General features: G+C 42.1%; 1 protein-coding gene across 6 annotated transcripts in view; it reads left to right on the forward strand.

Moving 5' to 3' along the window:
- Nucleotides 1-23,661, forward strand: part of ST3GAL3 (ST3 beta-galactoside alpha-2,3-sialyltransferase 3) — a 148,064-nt gene that overhangs the window by 74,674 nt on the left and 49,729 nt on the right. For all 6 annotated transcript variants that reach the window (XM_090146553.1, XM_090146557.1, XM_031600981.2 and 3 more), the window contains one exon: nt 14,384-14,478. In XM_090146553.1, coding sequence (XP_090002679.1) covers nt 14,384-14,478 — 95 coding nt within the window. The remainder of the gene's footprint in view (nt 1-14,383; nt 14,479-23,661) is intronic.

The raw sequence follows: 23,661 nt of genomic DNA on the forward strand, positions 1-23,661 counted from the left end.
ACTGAGTATCACCATGGATGAAAAATCCACGACTTCTCTAGTCAGCCTGTTCTGATATTTGACTGGGGAAACAAATACAATTTTTACTTTGAATGATATTTCTTATATTTGGGGATTTTTTTTTCCTGCATTACTTCTTATCCTGTACATCAATCACCGCTGTGAAGAGTCTGTCTCTGCCTTCTGTATTCCCCATCAGGTATTTTTACACATGACTAAGATTCTCCTGATCCCCTCTGCTCAAGGCTAACAACCCCAGCTCTCAGCCTCCCCTCCCATGGCAGATACTCCAATCCCCTAATCACCTTAATTAACTGCAGTGTGTCCCCATGCCTCTGGCAGTGGGGAGTCCATTGCTGGTCCCAGTGCCCAGCTGGGGCTCAGAGGGATCCCCTTGAGCAGTCCACGGTGGGGTTCTGCTGTAGGAATGCAGTGCTGGCTCTTGTTTCACCACTTGTCCACCAGGACCCTCTCCTTTGCTCATTTTACTGTCTCTGCTCCTTCTCAGACAGGAAGGAGGTGGAGGATAGGCTGTATCTAGTTCAAGCTTTTGCCCTCCTCTGTGCTGTGGGTTTGTTAGTCTGCCTTCCTGCCTTTTGGTTTTGAGGCTGAGCGCTCAGGAAAAGCAGCTGCAGCACTCTATGAAGCAGCGTCTCTGGTCTCTCTCACTGCAAAACTAATGAGCACTAAATCACCCACTCTGGACTCTATACATCTAGGAATTTTAAAGAGGCTTAAGAAAGTAATGATGGAGCTGCAAACCAAAATGTGCAATCTCTCATTAAATCAGACTTTCAGATGCAGAAACAGAAGGAGCAACTGTATTATCTAAACTTGCAAAGGGAAATTTAGAAACCACAACACAACAAACTTGCTTACCAGGAAAACTCTTTAAAAGGGAAATTAAACATAGACTTCTAAACTTTTAGATGACCACTGTATGATACGGACCGGCACAGCTGCTGTGACTGAAGATCGTGCAATGTGAACCTATTATCATCTGAATCTATACATAGAGGGTTGGCTGAAACTTCACAGTGTTACCCCTTTCTTTTCTGTGACTTCTGTTATGTCATTTGTGATCTAATTTGCTGTTCTTATTTTCCTTTATATCCACTTTTCCTATATTAACAGGGTTTTTTTTGTTCTGCCTGTTGCTCTTTAGCAAGTAAATAAAAGTAAACTTGCTGTTTATTCCTTTGCTTCTTGTGTCTGCCATCAGGTCTACCCTGGCCAGCCCCACAGTGCGCTGTTCTGGTTGCTGCAAGAAATGTGGGGCCTGTCTGTGCTTAAAACTTCAGATCTACTTCCAGTCTATTCCAAAATAATATCTCATCCTGTCTCTCTGAGAAGGCTGGATTCTGTGTATGCAAAGTCATGATGTGTTTAGTTTGCAGAAGAAATACCTTAGGTGTGTGAAACTTAGTAGGTGACAAAGAAAAAAATCCGTCAGTTTTAACCCTTCTCAGCTCTTAAACAAATGGAAATAGGCCATATTTCAAACTGGTCTTAGCTTGTAGACTTTACTGAGACAGGATCTGAACAAGCTATGAACGATCATGTATTAATATGAGTAGTAGACATCTTACTGTAGAACAGATACTTGAAAAAGTAAGGATTATTTTGCTTACTCGCCTTGACTTTCAAGCAGATTGAGACGGGAGAGAAGCTGTGTCCCAGGTCAGTTTATTCCACTGTTGCTTAGTGCAGAGTTATTTTACTTTTGTGGGAGGTGTGCTGCTGGTTTTTGTTTTAGTTGGAACTGCTGGCCTGATGTGGCGTAGCCTTTGATGCCTGATGTAACACATGTCCTACCATTACATGGCTGAGTAAAAGCATGTGTGGCTGCACACATCTTATTTGTACCATTTTTCAAAACTAATCTAATCTCAGTTAATTGGTTGAATGATTTCTGTGTCTACCAGAGGGAATTTGTCAACACTTCCCACACAAGACTGAGCTTTAAGTCAGCATTGCTGTACCAAACTGTACATGCTGCTGTACTTTCTGCAGGTCGATGGAGACAGCACAACGAGCTCTGGCTAAGCTCTGCTCTCCCTTAACTTCTCCTGCATGAAAGAAAGAAGGGAAAAAACACTGATAAATGCTTTCTGCATAACCTGTTTCTACTTAAATGCATCAAAAAGAGCCCCAACGATTCTCTTCTTTGTGCATCAGGTAATATACCTGGGCAACTCCTTGCCAAGGAATGTGGTGGCTGCAGAACGTCTGTATGGATTCCAGGGGAGTCTGGACAAATATTTGAAGGAGGTGCTCTGTTTCTGGGAGGGATAGGAGTTGCTGATTAGACAAACCACATCAAGCTCAGGAAATCCATTGAGCTGAAAGTGTTTGAAAGCTGTGTGAAAGTTAGGGAGGAAATATTTTATCACTTTGCCCTTTTCTTTACTTCACCTTGGACATCCACTTATTGCCATTTTTTGGAGAAGAGATTTTGAACCCTAATCTGCTCCTCCTCCTCTGCAGTCTCGCTTGCATCCTTAGGTAGGATTTTCCCTACTGCTGTGCAATCAAATTAATGAATCCTTGAAAAAGAATGCCAAGCTGAAAGTCGAGCAGAGCTTTTTTCCTTCCTCTGAAACACAGTGACTGTGATCCCCACGCTTTGCTTTGGACTGATTTTACTGCTCTCAGAGTCCAGGAAATGCTTGCCGTTACTCAGTATGTGTCTAACAATGAGCAAAACAGGCAAAGGTGGCTTAGATTTTTAAGCACACCTTGATATCAAAAGAAGAAATTAAGTAACCAGTGAATGAAAGCTCACACTATCTGCTATGGATAACTCAAGGCTGTGCCAGCCACCGGCACAATGGGGAGGTTTTTGTTGTTACTGCTGGGTATCTGCCTACCTTTATTTCAGATAGAGCCACTCTTGTATTTTTACTTCTAATTCCAATATGGGAGATCCTAATCCCTATGGTGAGGGATTCCATTTTTCCCAAGTTAGCTGATAGAGGCTGTCAGGAGCGGACCTGCTGTGGAGCTTGGGATCACCAGCGGGGCTGTCTATTTGAGACATTCTGTGGCTAAGATGAAAGCCAGTGCTGCAAAGCACCTATCAGTCTGTTTGTGCAGAAAAATCTACACTCTGGTGTTCAGAAGTACTGACTAGAATGTAATTAGGTGAACACAAATGACCCGATTTGGTGAGAGGACACGTAACTGTGCAGTCGAATTTGACCAAGTGCTGACTGTTCCTGAAAGACTTTGATGATGTGGATGCTTAAGTTCAGGCAGTGATGTTTACACAGCGTTGACATGAGATTCTGCAGGTTTTGTCATTGGGGTGCTTGTGAGCATCACTGCCAACTGCACCGAAGAAAAGGCAGAGCAGCTCCGGAGGGCTGAGCGTGAGCAAAGTGGAGGTGAATGATGTAGGGTGATGCTGCCGTGTTTGCTTGTGCTGTGGTTGTCTGTTTTCAGTCTTCTTCAACATTTGCCTGAGGAGCGCCCATAAATACTTGTGGGAACTTTTCCGCTCGGCCCACCGTGCTGCTGCTTTGCTGGCTAATGAAAATCTGCTCTTCTCCTGTCATCAAGAGGAAGGGCTCCTCAAACAAAGTAGCCCTTCAGCTTTTCCGTTTAGACGGGGAAAATTAAGAGTGTCCTAAATTAGATGGGCTTGCATGCTTCGACTTTGTTTTTTAAACTACGTTCAGCTAATAGAGTTTTAGAGCAGTAGCTGTTTGGGGAAGGATTGGGAAGAATGGTCAAAATGTGTTCTGGGATCTTATGACACTTTGGATAATAACATTCTTATTTTTAAGGAATATTTTTTGGTAACTTGTGCCATAGCTTTCTTGTTACTTCTTGTTATTTCTTCTGTTGCGCTTCAGTAAGTTCCAACGAGTGAGTAAGTATTTGTTGATTTATTGGAGGGTAAAAGTACTTAAGATGATAAGGCATTAGAAATAGCTGGTGATTGAGATAACTTGCTATTTATATAATGCTCTTCATCTTCTTTGCCAACACATTCCAAAAGTTTTGCTTTTCAGGCTGTGAGTTTTCATGACTTCTTTCCAATTTTTCTTACGAAGGTGATAGTTTTGTTAAAAGTAAGATTAGAGGAGAAGGAAATAGCTGCAATTTGTCATCGTAAGGGCAAGATTTCCTGCTCTGTGATGCTGAACACGTCTAATTCCAACATGTCTGAAGTGCAAAGTTTAATACCTTTATGGAGTTGGTTTTAAAACTTTCAAGAAATGGAATAAAAACACAAAAACCTTCTCTACAACAGATGTCAACTGTCAATAATTGTTTGTGAAGCCCCTGCATATGGCCCTGCAGTGGTTGTGCAGCCCATCTGGGTGGCTGTACAAACATAGGTGGGCAAAGAAAAACTGAGGAAGTAAACCCCAAATGGGTGACACCAACAAAATACAGGGAAAAAGTTGAACTCCAGGCTCGGGCAGAGAATGCATTACTCCCTTTGTGACTCTGTGGTGGATCCTTGGAGATGTGGAGCTCACTCTGTGCTTTGTGCCGCTTTCCCATTTTTTCCCTCCTAGAATGCTGTTGGTGGAGCATGAGTTGTCAGCCAGCCCAGGAGTGAAGCATTTCTGTGCTTTGGGACCTGGGATCGCTCAAGCTGCATTTTGTCTATGTGTCACATCACCCTTTGATAGCAGTCAAAACGTGTAGCTTTAGCTTTCACCATTATGTCTTATTTTCTTTCCCACAGCTGTAGAAAAAGTGCTTTCTTTATCAAGAATTTTGAAAGAGAAAACATGTCTGTATGTTTTTTTTTATCCCCTCATCTTCACCATAACCATTTCCTTTAGTAGCTAATAATATTTAGTATTTATTTCAGTGACTTACATAAATCTTAAATGCATAAACCAGCAGCATCCTTTTTTGCTACTGGCTTCTCCTGTGGGAACTTGTTGGAATGAAGGATCTCACCGAAAAGCTCCATTCCTGGAACGAGGAGGTCTGTGCTGTTCTTCAGGTGGTAGTAAGGAAAACGGAAAGAGTCCTTTTGCTTTGAGTAGTGAATCAACTGCACCCACTTACTCCTTTAGTCAGTAAAGCTTTTTGTTTTTGTCAGGTGGCCCCTTGGGTAGAAGCTTTCTCTAGTGCCCGGTCCCCAAGCCTTATCTGTGGAAGCAGCACTGAGAAGGAGGTTTTACAAGCACAGCATCTTAGCTTTGTTTTGTTAAAATTCTTGCTTATTTTTAAAACCATGGGACCAAAGGAGGGAGGCTTAAATTAAACAGCGCTGATGTTATCTGGAAGATTTTAATGCATGTTGCTGTACTGATAACTCGCAAGCTAAGGGCTGGAATTAATAAGGTGAGGAGATAGAGAAGGGCACGAAACTGAGCACAGGGAGCATATCTCCCATGTCAATCATTCTGTGTGCTTAGAGGGACCTGGGGTGCGTTGCCTTGGTCTTTTTTGTCTGGGCTTCTGATCAGAGCCTGTGGGATCCTAAAATTCTTGGAGGTTAGAGGAAGCAAAAGCCTCTGTCTGAACTTTAAATAGGAACATCTGACTGCCACCAATCCACTCTCTGGTAGAACATGAAGATTATTGTGCAGTGAAGGAACAGAAACACAAACAAATTTTTCCTGTTAGGTTATGGATCTCATCAATAGCTTTGTAATTTTGTTGTAAATGTGTGTCCATATTTGATACTGTTCTGATATTAGTGATCTCTAGAGGTCCCTTCCAACCCCTACAATTCTTTGATTCTGTCATGGTACAAATACACATCAACTGGGTGTTGGTTTCTTTTTGTGAACCCAGATAATGTCACCCAAAGCTGTATTACCCTGTGCTGTACTTCATAGAAGAAAAAATGTTTATTCTCTGAGCTGCTGAATTGTGCTTCTTTGACTAGAAAGCAACCTCAAGAATCTCACCATTGCTTCTTGAACAACTTTATACGTAAAGGAGCATGCCAAGGTAAATTGTTCAAGAAGTTAGGAATTTGTTTCCATTCTTTGAGTTAGGATGTGCACCTTCTGAATGGTGCAAAACTACAATGAGGATTTCAACTGGAAAGCGTTGTCCAGTTTCAAGGTGTTAAGAAATCACTGCTTGCCCAGCATCTCCTATGAGTTCTGGTTAAATGTTAGGAAAAATTCCTCCTCCGAAAGAGACATCAGGCACTGGACTGGGCTGCCCAGGAGGTGGTTGAGTCACCATCTATGGAGGTGCTCATGAAGTATTCTGAAGTTGAATTAAGGGACCTGGTTTAGTGGGGAAATATTGGCACTAAGTGGATGATTGGACAGGGTGATCTTGGAAGTCTTCTCCAACCTTGGTGATTCTGTGAATTTATTCCCTTTTTGTTTTCACTGCAGAGCACTGCTTTTAAGATCTTTCGTGTTTCTAGTTCTTATCTTCCTGTTTTCTCTATGAAACTGTAGACTTGATTGTCATTGCTGTGCCGCTTTTTTTATGTCAAACACAGATTGTGATGACTAAAACAAATCTTTTTTGGAAAATGGCAAAAAAAAAAAATTGTAAGCAGCATCACAATGGACTATCTGCATGATGGTCTTTAAGTGTCAATTTACATTGTATACGAAGAAGTGGAACAATTTACTTTATTCTTGTCTTTGTTTCTTTGCATTTTATCATCTGGCTGGCTGTGTGCTGTAAGCTGCTGTTGGCAGAATAGTTTCTGTGGACTCTTTCTTCCACTGTTATTGTTTTGCTTTCTTTTTTTTTTTTTCCTTTGGGTGCATTTTCACTGGGGACGCTTTCTCTGTACCACGTGGAGGTCACTGCTGGAACTTGCACCGATGAGAACTGCAGCCTACAAATACTCAGTAATGATGAGTCAGAACAGAAGACGCAAGCAGTTTGGAAATAATGATTATTTTGTATTTTTCCTCAGGTTTCAGAGCCTCTACCAGCTATGAAAATCTCATTTCCAACTTATAGTTGGCTAGGAAAATCCTTTTTTTTTCTTTCTAAATTATCATTACTTTTTTTACTTATGTGAAAGTTGAGATTCTTCTAGGAAACTGGGTCCCGTAAAACATTTCAGAATATTGTATTATTTATAACAAAGTCCGAAGAGCCAGCAACACCTCTGCTAATGCCATGCTGTGTACTCTGAAGCAAATTAATATTTTCCATGTAATCTTAATGGGATTTTTTTGTCTAAATTCTTAAAGGGCATTGATCGTTCTGGAAGAATGTGAGACTGTTCTTTCTCTGAACAAACTTTGTTTCAAGAGTGGTGCTTTAAACATTGACATTTATTCTACCAACATCATTGCTCCAGTATGACTTATGCAGGAAATTTTTACCCTAAGGAAATTTTTGACCTGGAAAAGAGCAATGTGCCAGATGTGAAGGATTACCTGGCATTCAGGAACCAAATGAATTACAAAGGCTAGTCTCCTGCCTGTGCAGACACCAAACATACAACTCTTTTTGTAAATTCATGAAGCTTCACATGAGTAATCTGTTTTGTACTTGCGTGTCTTCCTCAGCTTCCATCACAAGGCTGTTTTGGAGCTTGCCCATTTTAAACATGAGTAAACTTCTTTTTGACTTCAGTTTGGCTGTATCGTTATCTGGTCATGGTTGTCTCTTGTGCCTCTTTTTTCATTAGCATCCCTACCTCTTTTCCTTCTTTGCTTTATCCCCTCTGCTATATGTGTACAGAGCAGTCACATCTGTTCCGTGCTTGGCTGTTCTAGTAGAAGAATTAGGTATTCCAATCTGCTGCAATGGCCGTATTACTCATCATGGAGGCCACTAAAAAATTCACTATGTCCTTCAGTGCTTTCAAATAGAAAAATTATTCTGGTACTGTAGAATAACCTCAGGACAGGTATCTACATCTGAAATGTGGTAGCAGGAAACAAAGCCAAAGGGTCTTGGAAGAATGAAATGCAATTTGGTGTGTTCTACCCTAAGGCTGGTGGGTAGGAGAGGATTGCTGGCAGTGGTGTGGCCACGGGTTTGCTCTTGTCTGCAGGTAGGATAAAGGTGGTTTTGTAAAATCAAAGTGCAGTCACTCGTTTTAACTGATCAGATGATTAGCATCTATGATGAAGGACAATAGGTCAGTGATGTGAGCTTGGCCATCACCTGCAGTCTTCTGGTACGTGCGTTAGATCTTCACCGCATGGATCTGATTCCCTGCTTTTTGGTAGAGCGATGTTGCGCAGCAGCAGTGAGCCCAGACAACTGCTCTGCCATTCTTTTTAATTAGAAACTGCAATCTCCTTTCTGTTCTGGTGAAACATGAGCTGGACCATAATTGTGCTGAACTTTGGCCAACTGATAGAGTTGCTGGCTGGCATCTTCCATGTGAGCTGAGTCTTTCTGTTGGAGGAAGAGCCGGATCCATTCTCCTTCCCTTCTCATTTTTTTTTTTTTTTTTTTTTCTTTGCATGGAAGATTTTGAAAGCTCAAACAGCAATTACAGTCTGTTTTTGCTCACCTTCATCATGTTTCCAAATACTGTGTAATCTCATCTATTTGGCTCAGTTCTCCCTCAGAGGCCACAAACACCCCACCTGGCTTTCAGTAGGAAAAACCAGCTGTAATTCAATCTTGCATCTTTGACAATAAGTCATGAAAAATAAACTATGTTGCTAGAAGACTGGTTTTTAAACTAACATTATTCTACGCTGTCTTGAAGCCAGCTTTTCACCCCTTACCTAATTGTGCCTTGGTATTAGAGGGTTCTGTGAACAATGACAGGTTTTCCACATTGTCTTATGTGCTGTGCCATGAGGCAGGTCAGGACAAAGTTTCTGCCTCGTCTTTTATAGCTTTTTTTTCTTTTCCAAAAGGAAGTGAACCTTTAAATGAAGCATCTTGTTATTTTTGTGTGCATGTGTGTTTTTTTGTCAGAAGCATTTGGAGGATCTGTAGCAGAGTCTGAGGAATTGGTTGGATTAGGCAAACTGTTTTCTTGGGGTTTTTAACATTTATGGTTTATCTCAAAACTTGACAGTCTCATACATCATTACTGTCATTATAAAGAGACCCTCTAGGTAAGCTCACCAGGACACAGTGTTAGACTTCATCCATGTTATAACGTGGGGAGGAGGCAGGGGAAACAGACGATGTTAAATCAGTCTTTGGTTTTGTGTCCTGGCGGTGCGTAAGCACAAGACATTAGATGACTGCAGAAAGGTTAAACTTTACGTGTCTTCCTGTTTATCACAAAGGTACTGGGTACAAACAGAAGGCAGTCTTGGCAGGCAGCAGGCTTGCAAAATCCATGTGCTGCTTATCTAAAGCTGTGTTTGTACTGAAATTTGATTACCATATATAAAGGTAAATACTTGAGAGTCCCAAGGAGTCTGACGGGTAGCTCTTGATGCCCCACTGCAGCAGACTGTGGCTCAGGTACTCTGACACCTCCCAGCAACACTGCACAGTGTGAAAGTGCTTTTAAAAGAAGTAGACTAGTGCAGCGCTTCAAAAGGTCATCTATTTAATTTTCCCACTTAAAAGCGGGCACAGCTATGACTCATTCATTCTTAATAGATGCAAATAGAACAATACAATAAGAAACAAATGTGGTTAATTCAGGTTCTGTAACGTGTCCGGGTAATAGATTTCAATATGTGATAATCCCAAGCATAAGAAATGTTTTTCTAGTGTTTATTTCCTTTAAAACGTTTTAAGCTCCTACTTCTACTGGGCTCCTACTTCTATTTACCAGAGATAAGGAGATACAACCTTTCTCTTTTGCATCAGCCTTGCAATATTTAAGGGCTTATTACATCCTCTTTCAATTTCTATTCACCAGACTAAACAAATTCACTTCTTTCTAATTTTCCTCAGTGATCATGTTTTCTAGACCTTAGATCTTTTTCATAGCTCTCCTACAGCCTGTTTCCAGTTTGTTTATGGCATTTTACAAGAGGCCCAGAACTGGAATTGGCACTGAAGCTGATGCTTTTTGATCCTGAATATAGTGGAGTGCTTAACAGGCTTTACAGCTGCAATAGAAAAAAAAAAACCAAAAAACCTAATAGGGGTTTCAAATGACCATGACAGGTGATACTGACCCACGGTGGCTGTTCTTCAGTAGTTAAGTTGTCTTTACCATGATGTCTAATTTATTTTAGTGCGTTTCTACAGTTTAAGATCAACTTAATTTTTATCTCGATCTCTGTTGTCAAAGATTTCTTCCTTGCAACCATCCATTTTTGGCTCGTTTATTTGCTGATTTAGGAAAAGAAGTATGTTGGTTGTAGGATGGGTTTAATCCTTATTAGTGCGGTTTCTTAAATTTTTCAGCTGCTTGAGGAATCTTTGAGCTGCTCGGATTTCTGACAGAGGATTACTGTCAATAAGAAATGTGAAATCAGGACATCACAAGCCTCCTTGTTCCCTGTGCTGTCAAACCAGGCTGCTTCCTAGAGAAGGGAGGCAGGGGAGAGAGCATACATCTAGGCCTCACTAGGGAGAAAGGAAAAGGTTAGTTTAGACTTTCTCCCTGTGCTCTTATAAATCTCTCAGTGCTAATTACTGACTGCTAAAGTGCTGTGGTTTGTATTTCAGCCATTTTATTAATATGGTTGGTAGATTTTGTTCCTTCTGTCTAACCGTGGATGCTTTTCAGCATAAGCAAACAAAAGAGAGCGTGGAGGTCTTGCCAGAACACATCAGTCATTTTTTGATGTTTTTTTTTAAAAACGAAATAAAGCACACACCTCACGTTGGAGGCTTTCCATGTCCTTTCAAGAAAGTAATGTGCAGTTATATACAACTCTAGGTTCTAATGCAGTTAGATTTTCCTTCATCTTGCAGTTTCCTCTCCTGATTCTCCCTAATTAAAAAGAAACAAAAAATGGAACAGCTGAACTGCTATTACATCAGGGAAGCAGTTGAGAAATAAACTCACAATGGAGCTTAGTGGGTGCCCAGCTGTCTTTTCTCACTATCTGATTCCTAGATATATGGTGCCATCCTTTCCTTGGCTCTTTCAGGGAGCTGGCCATGTCTTCCTTCCTCTGTATTATAGCAAAAGACTATTAGCTGTTCTGTTTATTTTGCTTTCACTTTGGTTGAGCTTATTCCTTTCTACACATTTATGTATTTAATTGCCTTGAAAGCAGCAGCTAGTGATTGTTAAAGGTTTGTACCTGAGATTAAGTATCTGAAATTATTCAATGGCTGTTTTTGTCTATTGGGACATCTTTTGCTGAGGTGTGCCATTCAGACTAGGGATTTTGAGATGCTTGGTGTTTGCCTCCCAAATCACAAAGGTTATAGCTTTGTGCCACAAACACTCAGATTCCTCACCCTTTCATGGTTGCTGTGATACAAAACAGCATTGGGAATTTAAGGTGGAATAAAAGGGAAGTACTTAAAATTTGAATTTGAAAAATAGAAACTCTTGCTTTACATGCTGTCTTCCCATAGAGCACAAACCTCTTTTGGTTCTGAAGCTGTGAATGTGACCTGCCTTTTGGATAGCCATGGTGGATGACTTCAGGTTGGATAGTAGGAACAATTTCTACTGCTAAGGAGCGGTGATGCAGTGGCACAGGTGCCCAGGGAGGTGGTGGGGTCACCATCCCTGGTAGTGTTCATGGAATGTGGAGATGTGGCACTGAGGGATGTGGTCAGTGGTCATGGTGGGCTGGGGTTGAATTTGGTTATCTTGGAGGTCTTTTCCAACCTCTGTGGTTCTATGACTTAGGTGAAATGCTGCATCCCACGTGTAAGATGCTCAGTAAATACAAAATTTAGAATCAGTTAGAGGCATTTAGTTTTTCTGTTTGACAAACTCCCACACATTCTTTGGAATGTATTTTAGGTGCTCTGCTGAGAGCATTCCCATGGACTGTTTGAGGCATATTCTGATATTTTCTGAAGGGTCCTAGAGTACACCAGACACACTTCAGAGCCGAGACAAAGCAGCCATGCTCCAGGAGAGCTTTGGCAGACAGCATTTCCCCGTCGCTGCCGGACATCGCTGCTGGCCTGCTCTGATTTATTGGGGTTGCAAAGTGCTTTTCATAGATCATGTGCTTATGGCATTCATGATCTCTTAATATTTCCAGAATAGGATTACCTTCAGAATTTATGGGAGCTAGATATCCTTTAATCGCTCTTTTTTTTCCCCATACGGCAATAATATTTTTCCCAAACCTGTTCCTCAGGGGCCTTAAATGAAGCAGAAATGTGAATTAACAGTCAGTTTTCCTGGCTCTCAGTAAAATAGTGTTACGTACTACCAGACAACAGTAGGTGGCCTAAGGCTATTGCAGTGCTTGCTAGAAAGCTTCCTTTTCATTTGCAGCAAATGCAGTAAGAAGGGCAGTGGGTGCTTCACCCTCCTGTTGCACCACAAAAACAGAGCCATTTGGTGACCTAAGAAAGTCAGCCCGACACTGGTGGTGCCCCCCAACCACTGCCATCACTCTGCACTGAGGGTGCTGCTTGGGAAACATGGGGACCATTCCTGAGCACCATTCTGCTATAAGCTCTAAAGGAAAAGCTGTGAGCATCTGTCCTGCAGCCATCCGGGTTCTAAGTCTTGAGTTGCATGAGAATCCTGCAAGAAGTCTTCCTGTTGATGTTGGAAGAAGGCAGAGAGAACTTCTGGGAGACTCAGTAGCGTTACACAATACTTACATTTCAGTGTATCAGAGCTCGAAGAATCAGCAGTACAAACAACAAACTAATTTGTCATGTTATTGAAGTTCTTAGAGTATTGTCAGGGTATTATTGTATCCTGTTCTTTCTTCTTGTTTTGCTTTGTTTTGAATAAGGCTGTGGAGTGTTGTTGTTTTTCTTCTTTTTCCTTGAGGCATTCAGAAGCTGTGACGTATCTAACACATCTTCCCTACTTTATTCCAGATAAAATTATACCAATCCTTTCATATCCTCAGCTCTCATTTGGGCTCTGGAGAAACACTGCTTGTTTTCTAGATCAGCCACATCATCTGTGCATCCTGTGTTTATGGCTATAGGTTATCTAACTAAAGATTGCATGATTGAATGCGAAGCAGTGCATGGGGGTGAGTTGCAGTCTTCTGTTCTTTTGTTAAACACTCCCACATTCGCAGAGATCTCTGCAACCTCTCATTGGCTCAGGTTGGGCTGTATTTTGCAGTTTATCTTCATTCCAACGTTTCCTCACTGTGCCGCTGTCTGATGTTGTCTCTGTGTACATCACAGCGATGTAGTGTAAATGAGTTTATCTTTAATCAGATGGTTCAGGTGCAAGAAGTTATGAGATTGCAGTAGCACGGATCTGTATGCTGAGTGCACAAACAGCCCGAAGGAGCGGCGGTAACCCTGCTTTCATCCCACCTGCCAGCGAGATCTAGGTTAGCCAGGTTCTGTCTTTGTCAGGTATCTGTACTTTGCACTTGATGCATAAGGAACTTTCTGACTCCCAAGGCACAGTACATTCCCATCTTCATTTCTTAGTCTGATCCTGATCCAGAACATCCCCACTGCTGTTCTTGTATGATGACTGAACAGATTTTTAACAGTTATTAACACCAATTATTATAGTATTAGCACTGATCTCGATACGCTCAGAAGTGGTCTGGAATGGAAGTCAGTGTTCTTGTAGCTTCCTTGGCAAAGCGCTAATTGTTTTGTTTCTAGAAGGGACAAATTTTTAGTAGCTGCTGTTTTTTCTGTTGAGGGTGTAATTAGGCTAATTGTATTCCCATAATGACATGGTTAAGAAGAACTAGTTCTCTCTTTCTAAATGATTTTGGATAGATCACAACTGTTTGGTTTGGCAAGGATGTCTCTTGAATCGTTTATATGATAATGAATGCAGAAGAAAACACCTACATCTGTACTGAATTTCTGTCCTCTGTAAACCAAGTACTACTTCATGGTCTCATGCTTTGCTTCCTCTATTTCTCTGTGATGAGAGCTGCTGTGTATCTGCATATGAATGAGGCAGAAGCAGCCATTAGAACAGCTAGCTCCTGCCTTGTAACCACGCAGGTCTTCCCTGAGCATGCACACCTGTGCACAGCAGTGCTAGCAGCATGTGTAATGAACAGTGTAAAGGAGCTCTGAACTCCTTCCTCACACGCTTTCACACGCTGGCATAGGCAGCTCATAAGTTGGCTCATGCCCACAGGGCTTGAAGCAAAACCACATAAACTCTGGTTGCAGTTTACAACTTATTGTAGCTGAATTAGCAGCAAACAATAGCGTGGATGTTCAGCATGTTCTTCTAAATTGTTGAATTGAAGTGATTGTCAAGCTCAGGACTAGAGGTTTTTTGGTGTCTTCATTCACAGGCACCTTTGGTTAACAGTAAAATGTGGTGTTGTGATATTGCAGGTGAGACTGTAGAGTAAGCTCTTAGGTCTGGATTCTCTCCAGCTCCCTGCAGAAATTGGACTTTCCTAAATAAGAAGTTAATTTCTCTCTTTTTTTATTTCCTCAGGTTCTCAAAGCCAGCACCAATGTTCTTAGATGATTCCTTCAGGAGATGGGCTCGTATCAGGGACTTTGTACCCCCCTTTGGAATTAAAGGACAAGGTATGAGAGATCTACACAGTTGCTGAATCAAGAATGTGGTTCTGCAGATGCTTTGCTTTCTTCCTGTATTGTTTGGTCACATCTTTATTTTATAGTTTTATATATTTATTTTATAGTTTTTATATTTGCCACTTGTGTGTGCTTGTGTAACAAATAGAAGAAATCTATTTGGATGCCTTGGTGGTGATGTGCAATACGTCCCGTCCTGCAGCTGTAATATGGCAGCAGGGGCTCCATCTCATGTGTGCCGTGGAAGAGCCAGCAGACTGCAGCAGAGGCCTTGAGAAATAGCCCTGGCAGCGCTGACTGCAGGAGGGCTCATCCCCTTCTAATGGGCACAGGAGGTGCAGAAGGCTAGGGCACACTGCCTGACCAACGTGAAGGTGGGATTTGCAGATTACACACGATGTCAGCCAGACTTAATAAAAATCATTCCATTAAACTGGATCCAAATGGAGAAATTCACCAAAAGGGGATGACGGAATGGCTCTGGCAGCCCTCGTCCTGGGTTTGTTGCCAGCTTGTATCACCACCACAATGTTATGTAAATCTGGTGTTTTATATTGGATTTCCTCAGTTAAAAAGAGAAATAAGAAATTGCCATTATTTAAATGGCTGAGAGCTGAAGCCATGGGACGGAAACAGTTGAATGGGTTATTTTTTTTAATGCCCTCCTGGGACTGAATTTTGTGCCAAGTTTCAGTCTGGAGCAAGTTGTGTGTGTGGGAGGGTTGAATTATAAACTTCTGTAACCCGGGATTTCTAATGGCTGTGCTGAAAGGCTGCGAGTCCTAGCGATGCGAAAGGCGCCCTTTCATGTTACACATCACTTGGAATTCTTGCATCAGTCTTTTCTGGCTGGTCCCAGGGGACGCCTCCCGGCTCAGCTGAGTGATCAGATGATGGGATCAGCACCTCATTAGGGCTTTCAGTCAGAGCAATCTGCTGATATCCAAACAACCTCGGCAGGCAACGCGGAGATAAGTCACGTGGTGGTGTGAGATGAAGGCAGTCCGAGCGGGATGTGCATGGGAAAACGCGTGGCCAGGGGGGCTGAGAAAGCGTAGATGGACGTGGCTGTGTTGAAACATGGGGCAGGGTTCTGCTGGGTGCACGTATGACGCCAGCAGCTGGGATTACCGACGTGAATCAACTGAGGAAGGTGCTGGTGTTTACAGAGCCCCATCGTAGCTGGTGGGGTAACGGGAAGGTTTTGCTGAGAACTTTGGTGAATGTTCTGTTCCCCAGTGTTTTCAAGTGACTATGGTTGAGTCCAAGTGCAAAAGCTGTGTGAAATACACTTAGAGGATGAGCTCACTTTCAGTAATGCTGCATATTCCAAGAAACTTAGAGAAACTTCTCTGTAAGAGGCTTGGAAGTACCAGAGTTATGAAATTGAGAGACTCTGAGCAGCTTTGGAGATAATACGTTCTGTTCTCTTTTATTAAAGTTTCTTTCTGTTCTTTGGGTTTTTAGATAAAAGGTCTTCAAACTCATAACAACGTTTTTCTTTGCTTTGTTTCTGGAAAATAAAAAGTCCTTTTCCATCCATTACTTGGTGTTCACTGGTCCAAGAAAGAACAATTCTAACTTGCGGACTTTATGGGAAAGCAGCTTTTGATGAGCATTGTTTACTGAGCTGCACTAATTTGGAGTCACACATCTGGATAAATCACATGCGAAAGAGTAGAAAAAGGGCAGGAATTTTAAGGGTGGGACCACTGCTCTGTAAAGGCGGTCATATCAAGAAGGCAGCACGCAGATCATTTTGACAGTTCTTTAGGGATCTTCATTTTCTTCAAAAAGAATCCGATTGCAGAGATGATTTTTCCATCTCAAGCTGATAAAAAGCATGCGGTATAACTTGGAAAGCTTAACGTTTGACATTTGTCAGGGAAGAATTCACCTTTAGTCCTTTGGCCATTATCTGATTTGGCCATTAATGTGTGCAAGGGGTTTTTATGATCTAGATTTCACTCTCCAAGAAAGCATTTGTCTTAACTAGACATAGAGTTCTCGTACATGTTGACTCTGATCCCTCTGTTCACCCAAGATTAAGGCCTGCTTACCTGATCCCAGTCCCCAGCTACTTGGGACAGAAGCAGAGCTGAGAACTTGTCCCAGTGTGGAACCAATACAGCAGACTGAAGGCATCATTGCATTCATCATGGATGTCTGTAGCCCATTTTGGGAATTCTTGCTCTCTCTGTGTACAAATATGTCATATTTTTTGAAAAACTGTGATGTACTTGCTTGTAGTTTTTAACCCCAAACGATCTCTACAATCTGTTTGGCCTTTAGTGAAACGATGCCTCTGGATTTCACACAGTTATGACTTCTGCAGCTGGCTGTGAGTGTGTGAGGCAATTCTTCGGAATCTAAATCGGAGTTTTCTAAATGGCAAAGAATGATTACTTTGTTAAACAGCCCATTGTCACATTTGACTGCACTTACTTTATTACTCAGCTTGCCAGTGCCATGTTGGGCTTTGTTCTCTCCTGCTGTGTGACTTGGCAGAACCAACAATAGGATGCGACTCTTTGACTCCTTGGTTGCATCTCTATTAATAAATGAGCCCCGAAGGCAGTTGATCTCATTGTACAGACAGGTTAAGTCCTTGCCCCTTCCCCAAAAAAGAGAGTGGATGTATTTCGTCTTCCTACCCAGGAAGGTCACCCACCTGTGTGAGCCTCTGAACCTGTAAATGGATTAGGAGTTAGAGGAGGGTGTTTTCTGGTCTTGATGGTGAACACAAGGACTCTGCTAACTAGTGTTTGATAGGAGATGCTTGTGGGATGTTGTGCCTGCTGCTTGTTTGTTGGTTAGCATGTATTCAACCCAAATAAGGGCTATCCTTCAGAGACACGATCAAATTACTCAGCTTTAAGAGTTGTCGAGAAGATCAAGCTGTAACGAGAAGTTGGAACTCTAAAAGCTGGATGGTAAGATGTCCCGTGGAGGACAGCTCAAACCCCAGGCACCCTCCTGTGTCCCAGCTATTGTTTCAGAACTGACTGCAATGTTGGAGTGCCTCCCGCATTCCACCATGTGCAAGGCTCTCATTTGCTTTTTTGGAATGCTTCTTTCCCAGCACTCCCCAGGCCTGTTCTTCCAGCTTTTTTTTTTTTTTTTTTTTTTTTCCCTCTAAAGAACAAGGAGACTGCGACAATCTCAAGCTGTTAAATGAGTTACATGGAAGGTTTTGACGGAGGTATGAATACGCACAGGCTGTCCATATGGTTGCAGAGTTCCTCTGGCAAGTGCACGGCTTTCAGGGTTAAGTTTGTCAATGAATAAGCAATGGAAAATTGTTTATAGTGTTAGTGAGCTTATTTATCCCAGAGGGCCTCCTCCCCAAATTTACCTCTGTAGCTAAAGCAAAAGGAAAGAGTTATTTGGAGAAGGGCAACAAACAAGGCTGGAGAAATACCTGACTATTAATAGAATTTCTCAGTACATGTGGCTGAAGGAATATAAAAGCTTTTCATAAGAAAGAGTAGCTAGTATCTGGCATCATCTCTGTGTGATGAGGATGGGAGTTGCTGCAGGGTTTTTTAAACTTAAGTGAAAACATATGGCATAGCATACACTAAAAAACTAAGCAAACGTGAGATGTGCAATGTCTCCTTCATGCATTCAGTCAGTAATGGTGTCATTGCATAGCAGTAATTATAGGTCTTCTCTTCTACCTTTGTTCCTGCTACATCGTTTTGAGCAGAGAGGCAGCTTTGCTGGCCCTGCATTGGTTTGGTTTTGAAGGTGATATTTATTTCTTAGGGAGTGGCTGTCATGTTACCAGCTCAGAATTTGCTTTCACCAGCAATCCAGGAAGCTGTTTCTTCCCTACTGGAGTATAAGAATATTAAGAACATATTTGAAGTGCTACAGATTTATTGAATGTAGTATGCAGCACAGGCCAGCGGACTTTATATTTTCATCTGATACAGGAGGGACGTTTACCAGAGCACCAATACTAGTAGATATATTGTGCAGGGGTTAATTGTTCTCATGCTTGGTTTTATTTGAATGTTTTCCTTTGTGTGAAAGCTGCTGGGAAGAACCATGGTTCAGTGCTGCTTACCAGTGCTTTCATTAGTCTCTCGAGGAAGAGGTCATTCATCTTCAGTGAAAATGTTGTTTTTGAGTGTGCAAAGATGGCATATCAAAATTTTATCAGGGAAAGAAATTCTATTATTTTCCTTCATGTTCTTTTTTTGCCTTTTTTTTTTTTTTTTTGCATCCCCCCCCCCCCCCCCCCCATGGAGAGGGAGGGATGTCATGTGATTAACTCTTCAAATCATGAGGCTTCCACATCAACTTTCTTGGCACGAGCTGTGTTTTATCTTTGAGCAAACATACTCACTTGGTCATCATGACTGAAATTTACAACTGGCCCAAACTAAAACTATCTGGAAAATCGGTCCTTCCCAACCTGCCCTTCCAGCTCTTTGCAGAAGCTGAAGTACTGTATGCAGATGCCTTTCCTACTTCTTGGCTGGATCTACCTGATAGTGAGATGTCTTTCTTCTGCTCTAATTCTCCAACTTTCTCTTGATTTTGTTACCTACACTCTGCTGAATGGATGGTTTTCTTGCAGTGAGCATTTTCTTATTTTCCATGTGTTCTTTACTAAGCAAGAAGCACAGGCATGTATAGCTGTTAGTTCTGAGTAGTATTAACACAACATTTTCTTCTTGAGTTTGATTGAAGCAGAATTCTGAACTGTTTCCCACTAGAATTTTACACTTGGCCAAAATTGGTAATCGTTGCCATTATCACATGAGAATGTATCTATAAAAATGCTGCTGTGTTCCCTCAGGGAATCTAGCTGATTATATAGCCCCAAGAAATTAAATGGGATGTTGTGGGGATGGGAGGAATGTTCAAGTTTCAGAAGAGGTAGAGGGCCATCTTTCTGTTCCTGAATAAAGCCTCCAAAGGGAAGAAATCCTGAGGGTTTTGAGGTTAAATCAACCTTCACTCTTGAGGTCTCTTGAGGAAAATATAACCCTCTGCTGAAGTCCCTTATTTCAATTAAAAAATGGGCACTTTGTTGTTGAATGTGCTTAGGGAATAGCTCTTCTCCAAACCACTGACAAGCAAAAAGTGCTTGAGGGGGTTGTTGAGCCCCAGTTTGCAGTTAATTGGGTGATTCCAAAGTAAAGTTCTCCCCAGCAGTATTGAAGTACAATTGAGACGTGGACGTAATCTCTGTCTTTTACCTCTCAGAGGGAAGAGCAGGTGCTCTCTGGTTGTTTTAAGTGCCGTATTGTAATGCTTCTGCAAGACTCGGGAAAATTAGAAATTGCTGTAGTAGTTGTTGAGGAGGTTTTTGGCCTTGAAGATGTTGCTTGTCCACCTGAGAAGTGGCATCAACAGTGCAGCAATGAAAGGAAGAACAGTCCACTTTTACACCTATCTTTGTTTTTCCTCGTATCTTTGGACAGCACTTTATGAATCCTTCAATGTTCACTTTCATTTGGTATGGATTAGAGGCTGTTTGTGCAGACTTTATTGCTACCCATAGATCAGAGTTGAATATGGATCAAAATGGTTAACGCGCGGCTATTGCAAAATGTTGCCCATTTTCTGGCATAATTGTTCTTCAAATTAACGTTCCAACTTTCCGAGTCGTGGGATTATGCTGGAAACTAAGCTTGTACTCTGAAAAAAACAAACTCTTGGTTGTGAAGAAAAGCTTGGAAAAAAAAAAAATCCCTGAAGGCTCTAAAACTACGATGTAAATCAAGAGTCCAAATGTTATGTATTTTATTTATATCTTGTTATAAAAAAAGACCTTAAGGGCTTTCTGGAGCTTACATTTACCACATGCCAGGATTTCCTAAAATTGTTAGGGAGGCTTTTTTTCTGTCTTTTGTTTTGTATTTTGTATCTATACAGCACTAAATACGTGTCTTCTATTATGATTAAAAATCATCAATGGAAGTATTGTGATATTGGAAGCAGTGATAGTTTTGAGTGCTGTTGTTAAGGTCCATGTCAAGCAAACCACCTAAATCTGGCACAGCTATAACCTTACGAAAACACTGTCTTGTGTTTACATACAAAAGCTGATCTGAGGACAGATTCCTGCAGTTTGTAGCTAACTATGTTGGAGAGCCAGTTCACATGTTAGCAATATGCTTCGAAGTTCTGGAAGCCTTTGCTGCTTTCTCTTGCACGGACGTCACAAAGTTAGCCGATCAATAGAACGACTCGCTGCAAGGAATTTCAGACTCTCTTTGATTCCTGTGGTGTTCCCAGATTCTCTAAAATACAAATCGTGTTCTGGATGGGGTGTTCCTGGGACGGAGTCTGTGGTGAGACCCGAGTCTGTGGCCTCATGATGGGTGCCAGGGTGGTAAATCCTTCTGTAAAACATTACTCCATCTCCCATCCGTGCAGTTCCATGACCCTAATGCATGCCCTTCAGGTTCTTATTGGTGGCAATAAGGGTATGTACACTTGCTGATTTTACAAGAAGGTGTCTGGTGTGGTAAATATGAAACATTACAGCCCCTTCCATTTGAGAGCAGCCCAGCATCCTTGCTTTTAGGGCAGGCAGAAAGAAGGCCCTGTGAGATGGCCACAGTAAACTCTGTGGAGTGAAAGGTCTCAGGTTTTTTAAATGATACTAGCAAGAAGCTTATGCATTAGAAACAACAGTGCTAAGTGTTGTTGACATTTACAGTGAAGGTTTCCACTCTTCCACATAAATAACAGATAAAAATGATAGAATTCAGACTTAGGCTGGCTCTCACTGTGTGGTCACTGCCCGCCTAATTTCTAACTATTTACTTTTAGTTTTTCCAAATGTCTGAAAATTCCAGGGTCAACCTGAAGTCAAGATGTACTTTAGTTCAGAGAAACCGTGCAGTCCTGAGTTGCTTTTGAATCTTCTGCTGTTATATAGAAAAGCTGATAGAATATGTCATGATAACTCAGGATTCTTAGATAAATGTGGTCAACTCCTCCTCTAGATGGCAGGAAAATGTGCAGAGTCCTATTGCTCTGTTTGTATAGTAACAGTGCGTGCACAGTGGTTGATAGACAAATGGGTTAAATAACCTCCCTCGGTCCCCTGTAACCTAAATTCTCCATGACAAGAGAAGAAGTATAATAAACAGAAACTTTAGCTGTGGAAAACTGTCATAGATTGCGTGCCCCAGTGGTGTGTTCATTATTTAATACTGGGAGAAAGTGGAGGCTTTGGTGACTGTGCCTGCCCTCCAAGGAGCTGCAGAGATGCAGCAATGCCCTATTGACTCATTTGGAAGCAACACAGATTGATTCTTACCTGGCTTGGTGCTGGTGGGAGCCCCAGGAAGGTAGCTGGGAAACCCTTCTTTTGTATCTTGTCCTCCTTATTTCTTCTTGCCAAGCAGTGCACTCTGCTTCTCAGGGCAGGAGGAAGAAACACACTTTGCAGGCTGCTTGGTAGAGCTGAGGATGGCTTCTGTTATTTTAACTTCTCTTTCCGTACAAAAAATTGGCTTAGAAACCGTGTTTATAGAAAGAATCACACAAATACTAATAATTGAAGCATTCGTGGCCATGTCACTTGTAGTATCTAGCTTGTTCTTGTATATGGGATTTTGATCCTAAGAGAAGCCATGCTGAGATGCAATTTGCTCCCAGGAATGCTAACATTCGTAGCATTAAGGATGGCTGTGCTGCCATTGCCATTTTAACCAGAAATGCCACAATAATGATCCAAGGAGTGGAACACGTACCTTACGAGGACGGGGTGAAGGAGTTGAGGCTGTTCAGCCTGGAGAAGAGAAGGCTTCAGGGAGACCTGAGATCAGCCTGTCAGTATCTAAAGGAGGGCTGTAAGAAAGAAGGGGCAAACTCTTTAGGAGGATCTGCTGTGATGGGACAAGGGGAAATAGTTTGAAACTAAAAGAAGAGATTTAGGTTACATGTAAGGAAGAAAGTTTTTACAGTGAGGGTGTTGAGGCATTGGAACAGGTTGCCCAGAGAGGTGCTGGCTGCCCTGTCCCTCTGTGCACTCAGGCTAGATGGGGCTCTGAGCACCTGATGGAGCTGTAGATGCCCCTGTTCACTGTGGGGGAGTGGGACTAGATGACCCTAAGAACCATAGAATCGTTTGAATTGGAAGGGACCTCTATTATCATTGTTTTCCTACAGGCTGGAGAAAAGACTCAGTATTGGCGATGTCTGCCTTGAATTGCACAGAAGGAATAGAAAGGACAGTATGTGTGTAGTGATACTGCTGTTGTGTGTAGTGAAGCAGCTGTGAGTTCTGCTGGGTCAGAGCTGGCCCTTCTCAGAGCCCCTCTGGTCTCTTCCCCATGCCCCCAGGGTTTGCTCTCCAGGCATGTGCTGCTGAGACATGTCTGCTGGGCTGGCTGGGGTTCTGCACCAAACAGAAGCAGCTGAAATGTTTCCAGATGGGAAATGTCTCTCAAAGAATGAGACTTGCCTGAATGGGGATGTGTCTGAGCTAATGAATTCTGTTACACCTGAGCTGGCTGTGTACCTTGGCCCTAGAAGCAGGAGGTGAGTGCACGCATACCTGTTGCTTGTAACAGGAAGAATTTTTATCTTTTATCTATTGTAGTACTGACAACATGTATACTCAGGCCCCTCCTGGCCGCTCCTTGGTGCACTTGTACACCCACCAAGTGTTCCAGTCTTCTCAGGTGCCAACCAAGAGAGAAGATATGCCAGCACTGTGTCTGCATCCATGCCTTGCTGGCACTGAGGGCATCTGGCCTGCCTTCGTGGCTGCCACAAGCCAACGCTCGGCAGTGAAGTACTTTGTTTTGAGTTTCAGACAGCAGCGTTGAATGATAACACTTGTGATTTGTGCATCATCCAAAACTTTGGATGCCATTTGTTGTTAGATTATGGGGTTTGCTGAGGAAGTATCTAGCATTTAGCTATTTTTATCTTTTCTGAATGTCCTGTCTTGTTTAGTTTGTTCGTCTTTTCTCACTGGGTGATGGGAATGGGGAACATCCCCATTCCAGATGCTGCCGTATCCAGTCCTACAGTAGTCATATTTAATTCCTGAACATTTGCTACGAAGGCATTTCTAATAAGTTGGCAAGATGAGAAAAAAAATAAGTTGGCAAGATGAGAAAAACCACATTAGTGGTTTTTGATGTAAAGGATGGCCTCCAAGAAGTGCAGAGTGTTAACCTTTGGGATGGTAGA

This window comes from Phasianus colchicus, chromosome 9 (assembly GCF_987193195.1).
Source record: "Phasianus colchicus chromosome 9, bPhaCol1.hap1.1, whole genome shotgun sequence".
NCBI classification, from domain to species: Eukaryota; Metazoa; Chordata; class Aves; order Galliformes; family Phasianidae; genus Phasianus; species Phasianus colchicus.